The sequence below is a fragment of the Perna viridis genome, chromosome 14 (assembly GCF_037379345.1).
Source record: "Perna viridis isolate PV_CMFRI_1.1 ecotype Kerala chromosome 14, ASM3737934v1, whole genome shotgun sequence".
Classification (NCBI taxonomy): Eukaryota; Metazoa; Mollusca; class Bivalvia; order Mytilida; family Mytilidae; genus Perna; species Perna viridis.
Window position 1 is genome coordinate 15,990,687 of NC_142458.1, and position 22,905 is coordinate 16,013,591.

A 22,905-nucleotide genomic window follows, 5' to 3' on the forward strand; every position below is an offset into this window, starting at 1 on the left:
TAACTTTATAGCTGATCTGATCCGAAAGAAAGAACATCGTTTAGCTAGATCCTTTAATCTCAATTTACGCTATATAGATGACATGTTATCATTAAACAATCCTCATTTCGGAGATTTGATACATCGCATCTACCCAAAAGAACTTGAGATAAAGGATAATACAGACACTGTGAAGTCAGCCTCATATCTTAACTAACATTTAGATATCGATTATAAAGGAAAACTATTGATCTTTACATCAAACGTGATGACTTTTTATTCAGAATTGTCAACTTTCCTTTCATTTGTGACAACATCTCTTCAGCACCTGCGTATTGAGTTTTCATATCACAACTCATACGTTATGCCGGAGCTTGCCGTAACTACACAGACTTTTTGTATCCTGCTAGACTTCTTACAATTAGGCTTCTCGAACAAGGTTATGTTGCTTGAAGAATGAAGTCATAACTAGGGAAATTTTATTGTTGTCATCATGAACTCATGGGTCCATCTGCATAATGAAAACTGATTTGTTCAAAGTGTCATAGTTTTCCTTCCCTCTTTCGTAAACCCCAGACTTGAACAACTCAAAGAGTGTTTCTTGAAAAGCAGCGGACGATTACCCTACCAGTGCACCTGATTCATGCTGCCAGTTTTTAGTGGAGTCCAAGTTACTCATTTACTTTTACTTTGTATCATTTCAGTTACTTTATGTTCTTTGTTGTGTGTGTTTGTTTTCCACGTCTGGTCTTTGTCCCTGGATTACATTCTTTTGATTTCCGCTAGAATCTAGGTTCCCTTGATTACTCTAATAACTGTTCGTGCTGTGACATTGGCACTTTTCTTGTTGTGAACTCTGAATTTCATTAAGTCTTCTACAGTCCCTACCCTGACATTGTCATACGCCCCAGCTAGTATATTGGTTTCAGTGTGGTTTCCCCCACTTTCAAATTGGCAGTTTTCACTGTTGTGACAATAAGTTTTCTCCAAATACATATTTTGCTCTACAATATTATGATAAAATTTCAGATTCACTGGCAAAACGAATGTAGTCGTTGAAATACCCTTACTATCGTCTGTTTGATGTTTCATTAAATAGTCAGGTACCATTACAATTCATCTATATTTTTAAAAAATTTTTTCAAAATATCCGATATCACTGTTAGTGTAAATTCCGACGTGTTATTAATACAATTCGTTTCTTTTAACAGCATGCACAATTTTAAATTAATCAAATAAACAAATCAAACCATAAAGAGTCTCAACAAATTAATCTTAAAAGCCATGCTAATTGTTGTTAAAACACACTTCAATCATGGTTTGTAATAAGGCAATCAGTTTTCTGCCTAATTAATTGACTTAGAGACAACAGGGATAATTAACATCGAAGTCCCATCAAGGGGACTGATTAATTACCTCAAGTTACCCGAGGTTTCAATTCATCTGAGTTCGATTCATCCGAAGTAAAATAGTATTGGAATAAAGGGAGTTTTGCTGGGACTTTGTAATTAATTCAAGTTATCTGAGATTTCGACTAATCCGAGTTCGACACATCGAGGTTCGACTGTATAATTAATCGTATTTTAAACATTCTCTTCTGGAAGATATAGAATAACTAGAGGCTTAAAATTAAGAGAAAAAGACAAATATGTAAAATATTTTTTAATCCTTAAAACATTTTAACGATATACATCTTCAAGACACAATGCTATTTGAAATCTGATATAGTATTTAAAAGTTGTTGTTTTTCATAATATTAACATGAACTTGTAATTTAGTCAAAACAATCTACATTTACATCATGCAAATTTCTAAAAACTACTTCAGGAACTATTTGCTTTAAAAACATTTCTTTCATTAAATGAAATATCTTCTTTTATCAACTCACTCTCAGATTTTCTCTTCTTAGCAGTCAAAAATTTCAAAGTCAACATGTGTATGTGAGGTGTTAAATTCAGTTAACATTAAAATTTGCACATATCTCACAGATTAAAGTAGTTTTTCTTACATTTATGTCCTGTCCAATGAATGAAACAAGAACATAGACCTAAGGGCCATAAATCTTGAAATCAGTGATATGCTTGCATCATATTAAATTTTCCTCAAAGTCTATCAAGCTTCCATTTGACACAGAAAGAATTGATGCTATTGATGTAAAATGCTTTACACATACGTTCCAATGATTTGTAAGAGTAATGTCCCTTACCTTCTTACACAATACATGTTTATTATAAGAAATAAAGCTACAATATATTAGACTAGAAATAACGACGATCTTATCATTTTCTTTCACATATATATATGCACGATCCAATAACAAATTAGGTGGGCTTGCTTCAAAATTTTAAACCATAACTTCTTACGAAGACTTTTAATTCTGAAAAAAAAATGTGTACACTTGTTGAAAATTTCAAATTTAATCAACATTTTCATTCCATCACATTCAGTATTTTTTATAGTACTCATCATTGCCTAGGTTAGAACAGATTACAGTGAAACTTGTCTGAACTAAACTTGAATAAATCTAAAACCTGTCTAAATCAGACATGCACTTAGTAGTTTTGTAGCTATTGATCCAAGTACTTTAGTCACAAATGAGTTTGGTTTACACAAGTTTCACTGTGTAACATTTTGACAATTTCTGAAGGTAAAGGTATAAACATAATGGCACAAACTTTGATAGTACAATTAAGGAGGTAGACCCAGGGTAAGGGACATAACTCTTGAAAACCATTGGAATGTTTGTATTCAGCAATTTATATCAATCTCATGTAAGCATCAAAGAAACATGGATTGATTTCATTCTGATTCAAATGAAAGCTTGGTAGGCTTTGGTGAATTGAATACGATACAAACATGTCAATGATTTCAAAAGTTGTGTCCCTTACCTCCTTAAATGATATTAAATTTCAGTTAAATTAGACAGCTTCATATGTTTAACAAAATTTAACAATGCATTAAAAGAAACAGACAGCCACTGATAAGCTTTGCTCAGATCATTCCTTCAATTGTAAACAGGCAAATGTATTGCTTATGATAATCACATGGTACTGACATGATAATTTACATATAGTCATATGATTATCATGAGATTTTCAGATACATTTGTAATATGCAAAGTGCAAACCATATGATTCTCATTTGTGGCACACTTTGCAGTACAAGAAATTAAAAAACACCCTTGGTCATCTTTTTTTGGTAGACCCAAGTGCAGTATTAATTCATAATGTTCAAAACAATGAACAGTGTCAAAATTTTTTTCTAATATCAACAGTAATGGAACATCTATTTTCTGTAACTAAGCCAAAATTTCTTGAAAAACAAAAACAAAATTATAATGATCAAAATGTATTATCAATGATATCTTATACCTGAAACAAATTGCAACATTGTACTGATCAATAAAAATATGGCATTAAACAGGGATGAAATGAACTCTATAATGATTTTCTAATTAGACTGACCTTTGAACTTGTTTGAATTGACAATTTGACAAGTCACATGGGCAAAAATGACACACATAAACACAAAATATGTCAACAAAACCACCACCTGTCACATGACTGTCATGTGTCTATTCTGAGATAGTGTCACATGATCAACTTCAAATGCAATGACAATTTGATTTATAAGAGAGCAAATGGCTTAAAATGATTTTAACAACAACCATTCAACAACGAAACATAACAATGAAAGTCAATAACAAGTATATCATCTCAAAATGATATTTCATTTTAGCCCATAAAATTTCATTTCTAAATAATCTAGTTCATACAACCATACATTTCTACATTTCACACGATATCTTGCATAATTATGAGATATAACAATGTCAAAAATACATACACAGTATGTACAGTAAATGATGATCTTATGACAAAAAGACACTACATAACTGTATTTGTACTTTCTCATGTTGGAGCTAATTCTCCTAATCACTTAGGCCATTCAAAGTTAATGTCATGGTTCTCAAGCCACCCTTTGTATCTTTTAAGGGTATCCATTATTCACCATTTTCATTACCACGGCAAAAAAAAATAAATACAAGAAAGTGCCTACCTCATCATTTTTTCTGTCTATGATTAATATAAAAACAACGATTTTCTTTATTGTAAAAAAAAATGGCATGAGAACAAGGAAATCAACTTTAAAGTGCTTGATCTGTTTAAGTTATAGTGAAATGAGTAAACAAACAATGGCATAATTTTGATAAATGATCTAGCCATGAATGCTTTTGACATTTTAAAAAAAACCAGAAAAAACACACAATGTTTGCACTCTATTATCTAAATAAATGTTAATATGTGAAATAAAACACTTCTTGTTCCAGATACAATTGCAATAAAAAAAAAACAACTGTATATGGATCACTTAAATTCATAATAGACTTCAACTGATTAACCACCCTGTGAGTTGCAAATGAAGTTGAGGTGAGCATCCAATCTGAGATTAGACGGATAGACAGACTTGTCTAATTTTTCTTTCCACGGCGAGCTCTTACACCATTCTCAGATGCTGTGTTTTGATCAACTTCCGGTAAGGACTGAATGTCTTCTTCTGCAACTGAAAAAAACAGATATTACAAATTTTAATCTACAAAAGTCAAATAACTTAAAAAGCTTGAAGACCCTTTCTTCACTCACTTGTACATTTTTGATTTTCTATTCAAGACACATACAAAAAAATATTTTTGTACAAAAATATATCTTGGTTACATCAAGGTAGAACTTATTATGAACCCTACTCACTCTAAATATGTTAACATAGTAAAATTATCTCCCTTGAACAAACCAAGAAATTACTTTGCTAACCATGTACATAATTCAATGGTGCGCATAAGGTGGATGTCATTCATTAAAATATAAAAAGGTTTAGAGAAAATTCCTGAACCTAGTTTTTTTTTCAAAAATCAATTTTTCACAAATTATATATCTGGAAATCAAAGGTTTGACAAAAACCTAGGAAATGATATCTCTATTGTTAACCAAATCCAGTAAAAAGTATGAATCCAATCATCGTTATTAAAATACATTTGTTAAGGGTTACTGAGTTAACAGCTATACACATGATTCATACATGTATGCCCTCCTTTTCCAGAGTAAATGCCTCATCAATAAAACATATCTATCCATTGTCCCTAGTACCTTACAGGGATTTTAATAAAAGAAAACAGAGGGAAAATTTCAGTCCTTTTGATTTCTCATCTGACATACTACAAATAAAAATATCCCCCAAAAAAAAGTCCCTCACACCTACAGGAATTTTAATAGAAGAAAATTGGAAGTAAATTTCAGTATTTTTCCAATTTCCATCTGACATCCTACAAATAAAAAACTACAAGTTAGGCCATACAAAAAAAAACCCTAGATTCTCAGGCCACTTTTTTAAAAAAAAATTGATGCAGGAGGGAGGCTTATTATTATTTTTTTAATCAGAAGCAAGTTTTTTTGAGAAATTTCATCAAATTGAACAATTCTGTAAACGTACAGGATGTTGAGAAGTTAAATAAAATACACCATGGAATTAAACTTTACTGGAATATGAGATGTGGCCAGAAATAAATGCCATCTCTCTGCCACGAGACATAATTTTGTTTTTAATGATCAATGTTAAATAACAGCTTCATTCCCATCCTATTTTTTACCTTACTGTCAATCATGGAGACTAATCCGTTAACTAATTAAAGGTCGATTCCGGACTGGATATGAAAATTTCCGGATTTTACCAAAAAATAAAAATCGCAGATGTAGCAGTGCTTTAGAACCTAGCATATTTTTTTTTATTTAGCCTTATAAAAAAGCTTTTCAGTTTATTCAAAAAGTACTCACTTTTCATCTTCTTCTTGGCAGGTGATTTGAGTTTTCTAGAGACAGCACTTCTCTCTCGCAGACGCTTCAGATGGAAGTTAATAAAATTCCACATCATCCAGGCTTGGAGCAAGGAGACTGCTGCCAGACAATTTATTCTGTAAAATAGAATACATGTACATATATTAGTTAACTGATTGGTTCATTGATGTTTGTTCCAATTTCAATCCAAATACTTCATATACAATAAGAACAAGAAAAGATTTTAATTCGAAATTTTTACTATGAAAAAAAATGGGAGAAATGGATAGGGAGGGGAAATTTCAACATCTACAGAGGCTCCAGGGAGCATACTCTTCAAATGTGGTCTATTACTGGCATGAACTGTGGCTTTCTCCATACATGTGGCCCAAATACACTCTACTGTTAGTTTTTCCACTTATTGCTTGACAACCCCCAAGGTGAGAGCTACTCCATTAATCCACTTGTTGTTGACATTGATAAAAGCTCTTTAATGAGCATAACTGACAAAAGTTCAAAGTTTTTTTAGTCCCTTCTTAGCTCTGCTTCATGCCAAAGAACAGATTGATTCCAGTTATATTTTCTTTCAAATCAAAATTAAAAAAATATCCTAGATTCTCGACCCCGCTCACATAAAATTAGATTTTTTCTTACAAGACAAAGGTATGACATCTTAATTTTAATGTGTTGGTGGTAACCCATAATAATATGGATGTTCTGTCCCCAGGACATACTTTTTATGGAATAGCCCCCCCCCCCAAAAAAAAGGGAACTTGAATTTCTAACAGACTTCAACAAGAAATGACCATTACTGTAAAATACTTGGCAAGTCTTGCAGCATCAAAGGATACAATGAGTACTGCTAATTACTTGAATGAATAGAAAAAACAGCATTTTTTGTTCTATTGCAGAAGCAGTTTTTTTTTTTATCATTTAAGCCAACTGCTTGTTTACCTACCTTATAAGCTGAGTATTAAAGTTTCCTGACTGGAAGTCAATAGAGGTCTGGTTGCTTTGTTGTAAACCATACCTACAAATTATAAAGTTGATGAAACATGTATTAAGATCTTCATCTGAAACAAGCTCCAGAATGCAATGTCTACTTATTTTCATAAACAATTATGTAAAGAATGCAGATAAATCTATTGAGTCTATAATTAAATGCAGATTTACTTAGAAGTCAAAGCACATAACCAGGTTAGTCATTCCTAAATAACATTTGACAAAAAAAAAAAACAACATATTTACCAGAAAGTGAGTACAGACAGAGTTATGGTTCCTAATCTGACTATTACAAACAATCCATTGAATACCATGAAACTGAAATAAATGAAAGAAAAAATGTTATGTCTTTCTCATATAAACATCAAGAAAACTCACAGAAGTTTAAAATGAATAATATGAAACAAAGTGAAATGAAAAATTCTCACACAGTATAATAGGTTATACTACAATTAGTATGTTGGGTGATTGGTTCCATCAAATTCTGGTATCACTTTTCAAAATTTTATTTCAGAAGTAACATGCTTTCTTACTGTGACATTACTTTAATTTGTGGATATTAATTTTCATGGATTTGGAAAGAAACACAAGTTTGTGAATTCTTAAATTCGTGGTTTTGAGGTTTTCATTATACACATCAATGGAAATCTCCTTTTCAATGGGAACCAAATTTCATGAATTGGCCTTCCCACAAAAACCATGAAAATTGGTATCCAATGAACAACAGTACTTTCACAGTATTTGAAAAAAATAAATTTGTCAACCATCTTATAAATGAAGTTTTGTAATGTGACTGTGATGTCTTCAAATTTTTCTAATGATTTACTTGTTAAAATTTTTGATACTAAGTTATAAGGAAAGACTGTTAAATATTTTCTTTCTATTTGAACTATCCTCAATGCCTATGATGTACCATGCGATTAAGGTTATTTCTTCATAGACTAAAAATATAACAGTCATTCCTAAAATGTTGTGACATCGCGATATCATGGGCGGGAAAACCCTATTCCATCAATTTGCAAAATCTTTTAGGGCCCACAATATGTCAGATCATTAATTTCCATTTATGGTTTTCTCTATTATTTACCTCACTTCAGTAAAAATTGGTATCCATAAAAACCATTCCACTTTGAGTTTAACAAAGTTTTGGTTTATATGAAAGATGTACTATTGAATATTTTGAGTAATGACAAAAAAAATTCTGGTAAATTCTCAAAAAAATTTTCAGTGTAAAACCAGACATAAGGTATGTAACCTGCTCTGAGGTCAGAACTTATGACTTACGATTTTTTGTGAAAAGTTCTATTGGACTCCAATTCACATTAACTTTATTTAAAGTTGTTCAATTTTCAGGATTTCTTACAGAGCTTTCCTGTTTTATGATTCAATTAGCCATATCTAATAATTCATATGTTATAACATCAAAGATTTGAAGCCATGAAATGAATGTGTTCAGAAGTATCAACTTTAACATATTTACCAAGTGTTAGCTAAATCTCCTTTCTCAGAGAAGTACAAAAGTCTAGCTAGATGGAACACAAACTCTACTGTGTAGTGTAGAACTATCATGGCTAGGGCTACTCTAGTGAAACTGAAATGAAAACAGTATCACGTTGCATCACAAATTGTAAACATTGGCGATAGTAGAAGTTCAAAACTGGATATTGCCATTTAAAAAAAAAATTATGTTTGAATTCCCCTAATCAACTGCTATGGCTTTGTGTAGAAAGATAGGTGGAATATTTTCTCTTTTTCTTTTTGACTTTTTTTTCTGAATGCTGCTAGATCTCCCACTTTGAAACAGGCCCATAAGCCGGAGACTGTTGAATATTTTTAATGAAATATCGGAAGGCCCCAACAAAAAGCAGGAGATATAACTTCTATGTATACATAACGTAAAGAAATCATTTTCAGGAACATTTATATTTATCAAGGTAGGAAAGGAAGGGGAGACAACCAATACTGATGAAAGACAATTCATCAGCATTTTATTTCAATATGGCTTTTCTGCAAAAATCTGATACATCCAATATGAATGAAGTGTTATATTTTGGGATCAGTGGGAAAATAAAAAAATTTCTATGATCAAGAATCTGATTATCAATTTTTTTTTATGATTTACCTTGATATTTTTACTAGCTATTTTTCATCATGATTCGCATGTACATGTGTATAAACATTATATTATGCTTTTTGTTTACAAGGCTCGAAAACGGACAAAAAATATTTGTTAGAGACTTACTTGAGGAAATAAGCTCCACCAATGAAAATCAAATATAGAATAGCATACTGGATTCTCGCTGCCATTTCTTCCTGTCAAATGAAATTGTACAATAGTTTATTGTGACTTGCATACTCAGCATTTCTCCAATTTTAGTAAGACTTTTCCATGACAAGAGGCTCCCAGGAGCCGGAATTGCTCACCTGGTTGAATTTTGCCTTTCAAAAGCAATAAATTTAACAAGAAGTTCATTCAACAATTTTGACTCAAGAAGACTTTGGTAGGACTTATCATAAGGATCAGCAATTGAAAGTGTCTTTCTACCTATCATAGTTTTCAAGATAGTGGCTGAAAACAGTAAAAATAAAAAAAAAAAAAAAAACATCATTTTTCCCCTTTCAAGGCCATAACTCTTACAAGGGGTCGTCTGACAACTTTTGTAGTACTAATAATATGGGTCATTTAAGCCACTGAAAGAATTTAGTTTAACCTAACGATATAGCATATATATGCGTAAAACTACCGTCTGACCCCTATGTTCTATTTTTAGTAACAGCAGCTGTTTTTCGACAGATCAAAAATCCTCAAATCAGTTCTATGCAGGATACCCCTATGAATATCCTACCAAGTTTGGTTCCAATTGGTCAAGTAGTGTCAGTGGAGAAGATTTTTGACAGAAACAGCATCAAAAATAGCAAAAAAAATTGAAAAAGGGCAATAACGACATGACTAAACAGAATATTACGAAAATTTGACCACAGATATATCTCATCATGCTGAATATTTTTATACCCATGTCAGAATTTAGCTTAACCTAATGGTTTTTAAAATATATTCAAAAACTACAGTCTGACCCCTATATTCTATTTTTAGTAACAGTGACCATGTTTTTCGATGGATCAAAAATCCCCACATCAGTTCTATGCAGGATACCCATAGAAACATTTGTACTATGTTTGGTTTCAATTGGTCAAGTGGTGTCAGAGGAGAAGAGTTTTGAAAAATAATTAATGACAACAACAGAAACCAAGTGATGGCAATAGCTCATATGGCCAGGTGAGCTAAAATATGCTTTCTATTGAATTTCTTATTAATTGCAGTACAGAGACAATAAAGCAGCATTAACTTGACAACAAAATTTAATATATCTATTCTACTGGAACAAGGGAAATATAATATTTTCAAGTTTATGTTAAATTTTACTCTATTTCCTATGGCCATGCATTTATACAAACCTTCTTTGTTTTCTGGAAGTAGAGTTCCGGGAAGCAGTGGAGCCAGTAAGACATTTGAATGATAAAGTAAAACTTGTTCACAAAACTAAAAAAAAAACAAAACAATTTAGTATTCTGCGTTCAAAAATAATTGACAAATAGCACACATACTTTACTATCAGATTTTGATTATGGTATCTGACAAAAAGCATTTGATCATCATTCTGTAGAAAGTTTACAAAAAAAATTATCTACCCCATTACCCTGGCATTGCATAAAAAATTTAAAACCAATATCTGCAATTTTAAGAATTTAATGTGAAGTTTAGTTTTGTTACTATTGAATTTAAAGGAGAAGGCAGTTTCTATTTTTCATCTGTATATATATTTTTTTTAATACTTGACTCACCTCATCTCAGTATGTGGATAGCCTTCCCAAAGAGAGTTGATGTTCAAGAAGCTCTCCTGTAAATAGATTTTACTGGTTAATAGGTAAAAAGCAGAAAGTATATGGTCAAAAAGAAGAATAATTTAACAGATACCAACTTTTCTAATGCTATTCAAAAGAAGGTCATTGAGAGATACTTTCCAGTATACATACCCAAACTTCATTTTTAGTGAACTCTTTCCTAACATCTAAACATAAAGAATTTAAACATAAAAAAGGCCCTTAAATAGAAAAAAAACAGCAGGTAACAAACACTTACTATGATATTTCTGTGTTCATTTATTTAATCTTTTTCAATAAAAACTTCCTTCAATGGTCTAATTCATGTCTCATCAGAAATGGATCCTCAGACTTTAGAGAGGAGTGCAGAAAAAGGACTTTCAAGCTAATATTTATGACTTTTGCCCACATGCTGCATGAAATTGACAATTTTCCAACAGACAGGGGGGCTCCAACCACTGGAACACCCCCTGGATCTGTCAAGACTTACCCTAACAATCAGGTCAGCTCCCCATGCTGCTGACACAAAGTAGAAAGTCAGAAGTTGCCCAGATTCATTGAACTTGCTGTGTTTCACTTTGGACAAATGCATTTTCCTATTTAATTTCTGAAAAAAAAGCAACAAATTTTAATGATAATTTTTTTCAGGTACTAATTTTGACAAAAATAAGTCACAATAATAGTTGATTAACTGTTAACTGAAAAGACCTTGTCATTGATGCCTTATAGTGTACAAATGTATGCGATAACATATAGGAATAAAGGTATATTAAAAAATTATAACAATTGCACAGGTTGTCTACATTTAATTTGACCACATACTTCAAGATATAATTCTTTTTTGACAAAAGTAAATTTTGCTGCTAGCTGACAGTTCTTCATGTGACTCAATAAAATTAATGTTGGTAAACAAGTTCATAGTAAAGAATGGAGAAGAGTTAATTAAAAAAAAAACATTCCTACTTACATCCAATACATATTCTTGAATTACAGCATGTATGACAACACAGATTAACATGTAGAAGAAGACACAGGTGAGGTCTTTAGCTCCATAACTGTACATTATAGGTACATCTACATTGTCTGTTTCTGTAAATATATATATTATGTGATGCAATATTTCATTTTTTTTTAATTGTTTCTTGAGTAAAATAACAGCATTAATAAATTGACTTGAAACCTGAATTCAGTGGATAGGTGATCAAGTTTCAATCCAAACATTTATGGGTTAATGGTCCACCAGTTTTTATCAGCAATGGGGCAATGAGTAAGTGTTATAAAACAAACCCCTTCAAGTTGACAACCACAGAATATTCAGTCATTTAAATTGTAATGCCCAGTCATTCTTATTTTAATGGCCCATTATCTTTCAGTTCTTGTGCGGGATGTGGCACACATATTTTTTGTAAATCACTACTATCACTTCTACAGTCAAATTACTAGCAATACAAAAACAGCTTTCATTGAAGTGGAAGAGGAGCTCAAAGTAAGATTATAATACAATGTGCTTCAAAGGTTTTTTTTTCACCACAACAGTAGAAAAACTTTGATAAACACATGGCCAACTTCAATAACATTTGTCAGCTTACCCTAGTCTCCCTCTAATCCATATCACTGGTCATACATTGTAGATAATATATGTTTTAACCAATTTTTAACCTATTTAAATCACTCACTAAGCTAGCTAAATTTGCGTTGAAATTGGAACTGGTCTATTTCAACTAGCTGTAAATTCCTCTAGTACCTACCATTGAACTGTGTAACATTATGTTGCAATGCAACAAACATTGAAGCAACAGGTGAAGTGGCCTGAAAAAAATATAAATCAATACATGAATCTCAGAGGTTTTGGGAAAATTTTAATTCAAACAATTACAATGACACATTCAATCCAAATACAGTGCTACAAGCTTGTTGAGTCAATAAATACAGTGAAAAAGGAGTCATACATTTCTTAAGCTAAAACAAAAATACAAGTGGTCATGTTAGGCCAAAAATGATGTTTGTTTCCTGATACCTTAACCTACCCTATTTTTTGGCTCCTATGCTAAACATTTTATGGGAATTTTGACTCAAACACTGTTGTAGTGAGTGTTACTCCATCAACAAAAGTATTAAAATCCACCATAACAGAATGAAGACAATTCTTTCTTCAATATCAAATGAAATAGTAATGTACATAGTAATGACACAAAGACACATTAATGACCAACAAAGTACTTCAAACAAGATATAATATTTGAATTTGGATTAACATGTATGAGGATAAGTAAAAAAAAATATTTATAAAACTTACTCCTACTGTGGGGGTTAGATATACAACCACTGACTTAAATGGGGAGGGGGTTTAGTAATGTATCCCTGAATGACTAACCTAATTATTTTTTTCCCTCATTTTCTTAATCATATTCCCTTCAATTCAATGAGCATTTTAATGTTAAAAAATAATCTATGAGGAATTACAGAAGCAGAAATGGACAAAATTTGAAAGTTGGAACTCCACTAAGTAAGAAATTTGATCATGTATTATATACATGTCTTGTCCCATTAAAGAATTCTCTTTCCTGTGCATTCAGGTTTCATTTTCTAATTAAACTTGTACATACAAAATGTATCTCAAGTTAAAAATCTTATCCTACATGCAATGTACAAAATGTGAGAAAGTGTTTTTTAACTTTAAAAAATGTAAAATTTCCAACAGCAGTGTAAACAACTGGACATACATTGTACATGTATAAACCTTTTTTTATCTAGTGTAACGGGAGAGCATTATTTGACTCCCAAAAATTATACTCCACCATCGAGGATCGAACCCTTGACCGCTCGGTGACAAACCAGCGGCAAACCGATTCAGCTAAAGAATTAATCCTTTAGTCAAGTCAATTAACTATCTACTTAAATCTCACTACCTACTACAATGCGGGTAGGCCGTCTGCCACACTAGCATCAAGTAACAAATTTTAATACACAGAAAACATGTAAATTGGTGTACATGTCTGTCGACAGGTTTTATTAGGGTGACTTCATTATTTCCATTTAGCAACATAACGTCATAAGTCATAGTCTTTAGACAAAGACAAGGCTACTCATCATCCACATCATATTTACAATGTCAATGAACTTAATCATAGAAGAATTAAACTTGTTGACTTCGGCATTAATGCCTTGTATCCAAATCAATACTTTTACTCATACGAAGGCTTGCAAAATCGTTCAGAATAACATAATATGTCGTGCCATTATCTGACAGGCTGCCGGCACATTTCGACAGATAAACATTATCAACATATGGAGCTTCTCACCTGAAACATGAGGCCGACGACAAAAACCATGGCCACGCAGGACACAATGTCGGCATGGTTCTGGATAACGAACTCATGGCTGAGAATTGGAGGGTTCTTTGTCGTTCTTGGACGTCGCATACCCATGGCTAGCTGATGTTGAGCGTTGTCGATGTGGCGTGCGGCTGCCGAATCGTGTAACAGGAAGTGCTGATTTTCCCGTGATTCAATGCTTTTGTTTTGAGAACTGATATCTGATTGGTCAATCAAAAGGTCAAATTTCAGATTGATATAGATCAAGTAAGAGTGAAAAAAATGTGAACAGAATACAAGCATGGTGAATTTTTAATTTAAAAAATACGATATAAATACACTCATTTATGAAAATGAAACGAGAGGCTATAACATGGGAAAAGAGAACAAAATAAAAACAGGTTGAAATGAAAAGTAGAATATGTTCTAAAAATCTAATGTTGATTCACTCAGAGTCAGACTAGTCAGAGCTGTGTCAGGACAGATATAAGGTGATTGCAACTATCTTCCAAAATTCTCACGCTGTTCACAAGATTTCCTGCTTTTTGCATAATATTATAGGGTAATTAGTGTTGGGGGACCTGAATGTAATATCAAAGTTTATGAAGATTACATATATAATTACATGATGATCATATGACAGGTGAAATGATATGGCATAACAATGTTAACAATGTTGTGTGTCCTTGAAATACATCTTGACAAATCAGGAATGTTGTGAACAATTAATAGCAAGCCCAGAAATTATGTCAGTTTGAAAGTTCTGACACAATCGATTGAATTATAAGCCAAATTAGGAGTACATGTATAAACCTTAGCAATAATTTACTAATTTTTTTGGCTGAATATACATGTACATTTAAGTTAGAAATGACATATGTACATGAAAGCCCTTTTTTGTAGTTTAATGTTGACTTGTTACTAGCCAAATCATATAAATTATTATTATTTGGGTTAATGGTAAATGCACACCAATATTCAACCAGTGCAACAATTTAAATATAAGTACATTGTTGGAATACCAACAAAATATTAGTTTCTTTCATATAACTAGTGGATTATTATGGTGTATTCATCTGCACCCTGAAAACTCAGATTTGTTCAACTTGTCATAGTATTCCCTTCCTCTTTCGTCTACCTTGAACTTTACTTTTTATGATCAACTCAGCAAGTGTTTCTAGAAAAGCAGAGGACACTTACCTTACTGGTGCACATGATCCATGCTACCAGATTTTAGTGGAGTCTGAGTTACTCACAAACTTTTGTTACTTTATATATATTATTTTGGTTATTTTATGTTCTTGTTGTGTGTATCAGTGTTTTCCATGTCTGGTATTCATGATGTCTTTTTAAAGGATACTTAATTATCAGTTCACTCATATTTCATAGTTACACCTGCATTTCCATTTTGATATCTTGATCATTATGCTTTGAAGACATCCCTTGTAAAGCTTCCTATTCTAGGCATACAAATGTATGACCATAGCTATATTTCTAAGTGACTTAAGTGTAAGTGTTTGTAAGAATCAGGCAAAATAGGAAAAATCAGAAATATGCCAGTGTTCTAGGATTTTTCAGAAATTGAGGTTCCCCTGTTAAAAAATCATATAAAATCAACTTTCCCACAGTCAGTGACTGCTTTCCTAACAAAACAAATCCTAACAGCATATGAAGTTTTCAACTTGCAACGGGAAAGTGTAACTAAGTACCTAACTTTCCCTGACCCAAATTTCACTTGCCCAGGGTAACGGGAAGTAGGAATCCTAGAACACTGTATGCATGTCAAAACCCTACTGATCTGACAATGTAATATCACTCAGGGATACTTTCTCTATTTGAAAAGACCACTATTTGATCTCTGCGTCACTAGCTTTGCTCAGAAATTTTTCAATAGAATCTTAGAAAAATGAAGTTTTTGACAGAGTTATCTGCCCTTGAAATGTTTTTTTTTCAGTGCATTTCAATGACATTGTAGCTCAATGGTCCAGCATGATATGGAAAATATTGTTTTTTTCCTTGATTCTGATGGTGCAAATAGTCAAATTACACTATCAAAATGATAGTTTTTTTAATTCCATATTTCCAATTTTCACTATTCAGAATGATAGAAAAAAATTTCCTCTGATAGGTCTTGCCTACAAGTATATGGACTGATTTCAAATTTGGTTTGTGGCTTTTTAATATGAGGCGGAAGTTGTTAGTGATTTTTAGTGCCGCTCAATATCAACTTCCTGTACGAGTGTGGGAATATCTTGCATAACAAAGTACGCAACTTTGTGTTACTTCTTTTGTGCTAAAATTCAAAATCTGCTGTTGACAATTTCTTACATTTCTAAGCATGTAAATATAAAACTTTTGTTTACATATTAAAAGTGAATTATCTTCATTTACTACTTTCTCTTACATGTACATTTAAGTCTCTTATCTAATGGCAAGCCATCTCCCTGCTCGAAAATCTTCGTGGTTCACATGTATGTTTATGTAGGAAAGGGACACAACTCTTACAGATCATTGGAACATTTGTATTCACCATTTTACATTAATCTTATTTAAGCATCTAAGTAACTTGGACTGATTTCATTCTGTTTCAAAGGCAAGCTTGAATGGCTTTGGTGAAATTGATTATGATGCAAACTTCTCACTGATTTCAAGAGTTATGTCCCTTACTCTAGGTCTAGTTCCTTATCCACATGTTATTGTGTAACTCAAAAACTTTTGGGAGAATACAATAAAACCTGTTTAATCTGAACCCAGAATAATCTGAAGACCTATCTTCGCCAAGTCCCTTAAAATCAATTTTAATACAATTTGAACCTTGTGGAAATCAAACCTATTATAAAGGCCTAAAGGGGTTAAGTTTAGACAGCTATCACTGTAATATGAGGAAGGTGAAATCTTAATTGCTTCAGAGGAAGCATAAATTTAAACACCTAAGTCCTTTCATAATTTTGTTCAGCCCTGCTATTAACTTCCGAAATGGTTCATTCTTCTTGTGTCTTAGTCTGAAATATGTATGGGATGAAATATCTGGCTTTGGTAAGGAATTGTTGGTTGTCATGGTCTGAAATGTTTTTGGGTTGAATTGTCTGGTATTAATACGCTGATTACATTATTTTTGTAAACATTCGTGTGCCATGTTTTGACCATCCGTGATCCCTAACTTGGAAAAAGCTATGACTCGAATTGTATTTAATCATCAAAGCTAGCTAATGTTTCCTATCTTGGTGTGATTCTCAATCACATTTTTCAAAATATACAGAGATGAAGCTGCCATTATACTGTTTTTAAGCTCCAGATTTTATGTGCACAAACTGGATATTGATGATTTTTACTGCCTGTAAGTATGCAGGACCCAGTTGATATTTACGTTCCCTTTGGGAGCATATCAATTATTACTCTTTGGTCAGCATGAATTTTAAGTTACTTCACTATACAGTGAAGGTTGAGATGAGTGGAGTCACTGAGTCTCAACCCAACACAGCAGAGTAAATGTTTATAGCCTAGCTCTGGACAGGGTCTGAAGTACCAAATTTACTCTTAGATGCTGCAGTCACCCCTCTCAGAAAAAACAAGAATCTTGCAAAGTTAGGAAAAAGACGATGATTTTAGGGGACTTCATCTGGTTGTCAAATGACATTTGGTTTGAATAATTCAGATAATGTTTGACATTTGATTTGATTAGAATAATTTCAGAGAAATTCGAAAGGCAGTGTCTCAACCCAACACAGAAAAGTACATGTCTATAGCAAACTAATACAAAGATACATTTAATAATTCTACAATTAAAAGGGTTGATCTAAGGTAAGGGACACAACTCTTTAAAATCATTGAAACGTTTGTATTCAGGCTCTTTTCATTTCATGTAAGCATCAAAATAACTTAGATTGATTTCATTCTGTTTCAAATGAAAGCTTGAAACGCTTAGGTTAAATTGAATATGATACAAACATATCACGGATTTCAAGAGTTATGCCCATTATCCCAGGTCTACCTCCTTAAAGAAGATTTTAATTATACATGTATACTGAGAAAAGAAATTTTAAAAGTGCAATTGAAATAATTTTATTTCACATGTAGTTAAATTTTTGGTTGAGACACCGTGGTGCCACTATTGTTCTCCGCCGTGAAGAGTAAAGAAATAAGAGTTTATGCCAACAGAAGTATATATTACTACAATGCTTGTCTACATTAATTTCCAGTGCCCTATTTCTAAGTCATTTGGACTTCCTTTTCACATTAAATAATGGGGGGAGGGGGTATGAAAGTATACATGTCTTTGTACAGCATCTAACATGTCTAAGATAAAATAAAAAAGTTATTTAAAAGAATTTGATATTTCTGTTGTAGATTCTCATTAAATTACAAAATACTGTTTTAAATTGTATTCATTTTGTATTTTACTAAATCTGACTAACATTTCTGTTATTGTTGTAACTTTCATAACTCAATCAATAACTGATTAATAGCCCAGTATTTTTTGTCACCATACTCTACATATTGTTACCCAACCAGAAAGCTATATGTCAATAATTCAAATCCAACATTACCATGAAAATACTTGAGTGCCTATCAATCTATAAATAGCTTTGAGGCCGGGAGTTTAATTTGTCATATTATACACTAATACTGACACAACGTGTTTGTGTTGAAGATTGACGAGAGAAGATAATAGCTAGGTAAACTGACCTCCATGTTTTAAAAAACAGGTTTGAATTGATTTGAACATTCATTTTGATTTTTTTAACATGCACTTGTATTTAACTGTGTAGTATGGCATGTTTTTTAAAGTCCTGCAGGCATGCCAGATAATTGTGCTGTAATTTTGTAAATTGACTTCTACATGTAAATGAATATTATGTGCACATATAAATGGTAGACTTTTAAATAATAGTTAAGCAAGCACCTTAGTCATTATGTTCATGCACTTAACTAGTCTATTTCCTCAGACAAGTCAAATTATTTTGGCCTAGTTACATTTTTAAGAAGTAGTATTTTTTTTCAAAGAGGAAAACTATTGAATGGGACTTCTAGGTTCAATCAGGGTAAAGAAATGTCAAGCACAATCTAAATCTTCCATTCTTTATTTCTCACATATTATACAATGTATATGATATGCAAAAATATGTACCACTATCCAGTCTTTTCGCTGTCTGTCTGTCTGTCTGTCTGTCTGTTTGTCTGTCCTTTCCTGCACACGTCCTGTAATTATTCAATACAGCATTAAGGTATAAATTTATAATAATTTTTGGTGCAAGATTTGACTTCATCTTTGTCTGCCAAAATTACTGTCCTGTCTGGTTCCCTGCACATACACATGGTAGGCCCCTTTTGCTTTTATTCTGATCATTAGGAGCATTGGGGGCTTCAATCAGTGAAAAATATGTAGAAACTGGCAACTTCTGTGCCTAAGTAAGCACTGTGCCTTAGTGTGGCTGGTTATTTCCATCTGAATTAATAGCACAGTGAGTTGGTTAAATTAAAGTAACCAATTTCTCATTCATTTTTGTTGCTATCAACAAACTAAACAATGGATGAACTTAGTTTCTAAGATATTTTGTTTTGCTTTTTAATGCGTAATTAAAAGTTTAACACTACATGCATAAATTTTTTCATTAAACTTAAAATTTAGAAGAACCTAAAGAATTGGTAAAGATTGTTTTAAAACAAATTGTACTTGATCACTAAATAAATAAGTATACAATAAAAACAAAATTTAATGAAAGATTTGTAGTACAAAGAATATAAAGTGACATCAGTATCTTAGACTACATTATCAATTGCTAAGCAATAGTTAGACGCTGTGACTGAAAAATAATTATCTTATTTCTGCTACAAGCAAGAACAAAATAGGGTAGGTTCTTTAGGTGTGAAAATTCTTTTATTTCTTAAAAAACATTTGCGGTGAGTTTATGGAGAAACAATCTAGACTTCAATGAAGTAGGCACACAAAAAAAGCTATGTACATGTACATGTAAGGAGCATGAAATGGATATATTATATTACCCAAACTCAAAAAGTAGATAGTATATTGGTATCACATTGTCCATCAATCATCATGTCCATCTATGCAAATTTTGTCACCATTTTTTGACATTAAATGAATGGATAGATTTCAAATTTGGTGTGTGGTTACATGGGGCATATGTTGAAATTTGTAAGCACATTTTTGGTGCTGTCCAATTTCAACTTCCTGCTTCATGGTGCTTTGCATTTTTTACTATATGTGAAATGATAGGAAAAATTTTTGTCATAAAAATCTTGGCTTATAATTGATTGATTTATTTTACATTTGGTACAAATGAATGTGTTGCAGAGATTTTGGTTGCTTTCTGTATGAGTGGGATATTTCTAGCATAACAATGTGTGCAACTTTATATTGGGTTTTTTTGGGGGGCCTAATACAACTGCAAAAAAAATGCTGTTGTATAATGGTATCATTAGAATCAATAGATATTTCATTCAATGGCTGCATAATAATTTAGCTCTTTCCAAAGTCTAGGTGTATACGTATAGGAATACCTCGTATGAATTAGTATGTAGCTTCAACTGGATGTGTTGTAATATGTGCAAATTTTTTCTCTGTTAAATACTAACTGTCTCATAATAGTTTCAGTGACATAAATTGACCTCCACTGCTCACCCAATCTTATGTACTTCCTGTTTACATGAAAACGGAACTAAATTTAATGAGGTCTCTTGGTATGATATAAATCCTCCCACTGTTGATAAACTTACCGAGCTCTAAAGTCCTTTTAGTCCAAATTCTTCTATTATTACAATTGTGTTTCTCCTTATGAATTGTCTGTTTGACAGTCCTAGGTGTTAAAAATGATTTTAAAGTTGTTTTTTTTTTCTTATGACACAATTAAGACAAAATAAATGAAATGTGTGTTTCATGCTACCCTACCTTCTCTATTTTTCTTATGGCTACCTATAACAATTTATAGTCATTTTTACTTAAGCACAGTTAAATTAAGTCTACATTGTTTACCCATTAACTCAATGTATGTAAAATGTTTTTTTTTTTTTAGAAATGAAATAATTTCCATACCTGCAAACCCTATTTTTTTTTCTTGCAGCTGGTAGCAGGAAACAAGACTATTATTAGTCTCCAACTGGCTACTTTTGCCGAAGGGGACTCTAGGTTTGCACTTTGTCCATCCGTTCATCCATCTTTAAATATGCCCATTGGTCCGGCAGATAAGTTTTCACATTTTTTTCATCATGTGTGCAAATATTTGGTACATCACTTTGCTATGGCAAGTTCCAGATCAAGTTCAAATTTTTTTCCACTCCATTACTTTTTTTTTGCTGAATAATGGCCCCTTAAGTAAGAAAATTCATACAATAATTCAGTTTTCCACTCTTTTTTTTTTTCACCATACATGCAGATATTTATTTGATATTTGGTACATCACTTTATCACATGTGTCAAATTACAGATGATGTTCAAATTTTGTTCCTGTCCGTTGATGTTTTGCTGAGTTCTGGCCCTTGGATAATTAATGCAGACTTGAAGTTTTTATTTCATTCAATTCAACAGCAATGGGACTTTGTATTGCCATGCAATTCTCTCAGAATGCTTGTTTATTTTGGCCTATTAACACCCTCTCCTCTTCTTGTTTTGTTACATGTGCACAGTTTTATTTGGTGGTCATACAAATAATGATATCGTTAAACAAGAATTTTTCTGACATTAGAATAAGGATATGGATCTCTTTGAAACTGTATCACAAGGTGTCATACTCTCAAAGGAAGAAAAGGGTCGATTGAAGTTGAAGGTTGTGAGTTGTGCTGTTTAGGAGTTTGGGTTTAAATGGTCCACTTAAATTTGGTCAAAAAGGTATCAGGTGTCAAACATTAAATCACAATCCAAATTCAGAGCTGAATAGTGTGTACATACTTGTCTCAGCTGTTTGTGCATTGCTTAACAACTATAGTTGTATGCTCATAGTATAAAGGTTTTGATAAGCATTGAAGATTTTCTAGGAGGTCACATGCTTTTATGCTTGCCTCATTTGTAAGAGGTCATGGGTTCAATTCCCAACAGAGTCCTATCTTGGCATTTGAAAATAGGTTGTCTTTGCTTTTCTGCTTAGTACTGACATCTAGTACCAGTATATATGTGAAAGTATGGTAATTTATATTTAAATATTATTAGGAAAGGTGTACACACTTCAAGGAGAGAAAATGAATGATGGTTTTTTTATGACTGCAGAAGATTTAGGGTCATACATGTATATAATGGCTCTGTTGTCATCCGTGTTGTTTTCATCATTCATAGACACTTAGTTTATCATTGTCCCAACTGTTCAGGTTTTGACCTCTGTGGTCATATGAAACTGCATCCTGAGAAAGTTAAGTATAATGCAATATTGTACATGCCACAAGGTCTATATGTGGCAGTCACATTGCAATATTCCTTCTTTCATTAAGAGCATATCTGTACAGATCAAATTTTTATGGCAACTCTGTTTGTTTCACCTGCTTTTTGTAACCAAAGTGTAGTAAAAATTTCAATTTTATGAACCCTTAATTAAGGAGGTAGACCTAGGGTTAGGGACACAACTCTTAAAAATCATTGGAACTTTTGTATACAGCAATATACATCAATCTCATGTAAGCATCAAAGAAACATGGATTGATTTCATTCTGATTCAAATGAAAGCTTGATAGGCATTGGTGAATTGAATATGACTCAAACGTATCATTTATTTCAATAGTTATATCCCCTACCCTAGGTCTACCTCCTTAAACAATCTTCAGAATACAAGTTACCTGTATATTGAGGATGGTAATTATGGTTCATAAAATTGTAATTTTTATTACATTTGGAGTCAGTGGCCTTGTAAAAACTTGACATATGTATATGTAGTGTCATTGAAAAAGGCATAGCCTCC

At 32.2% G+C, this 22,905-nt stretch overlaps 2 protein-coding genes across 5 annotated transcripts in view; one reads left to right on the forward strand and one right to left on the reverse strand.

Annotated features, from left to right (window-relative positions):
• Positions 1 to 1,626: 1,626 nt before the first annotated feature.
• LOC148598377 (translocating chain-associated membrane protein 1-like) lies at positions 1,627 to 14,148 on the reverse strand. Its single transcript, XM_088561904.1, has 12 exons — positions 13,994 to 14,148; positions 12,440 to 12,500; positions 11,659 to 11,780; positions 11,182 to 11,298; positions 10,653 to 10,708; positions 10,266 to 10,350; positions 9,052 to 9,122; positions 8,290 to 8,400; positions 7,056 to 7,127; positions 6,766 to 6,837; positions 5,808 to 5,944; positions 1,627 to 4,542 (listed from the first exon to the last, which is right to left on the reverse strand). Exons 1-12 carry the CDS (start codon positions 14,117 to 14,119, stop codon positions 4,451 to 4,453), a joined length of 1,122 nt encoding a protein of 373 aa, XP_088418030.1. The 5' UTR covers positions 14,120 to 14,148; the 3' UTR covers positions 1,627 to 4,450.
• Positions 14,149 to 14,253: 105 nt separating this feature from the next.
• LOC148598378 (uncharacterized) overlaps positions 14,254 to 22,905 on the forward strand; it is a 51,804-nt gene continuing 43,152 nt past the window's right edge. The window contains exon 1 of one of the 4 annotated variants that reach the window (XM_088561900.1): positions 14,254 to 14,309. The gene's annotated coding sequence lies outside the window, so the exon portion shown is untranslated. Of the gene's footprint in view, positions 14,310 to 14,351; positions 14,497 to 18,599; positions 18,712 to 22,905 lie in introns of those variants that run through there. The other 3 variants (XM_088561902.1, XM_088561899.1, XM_088561901.1) reach the window with 3 other exon arrangements.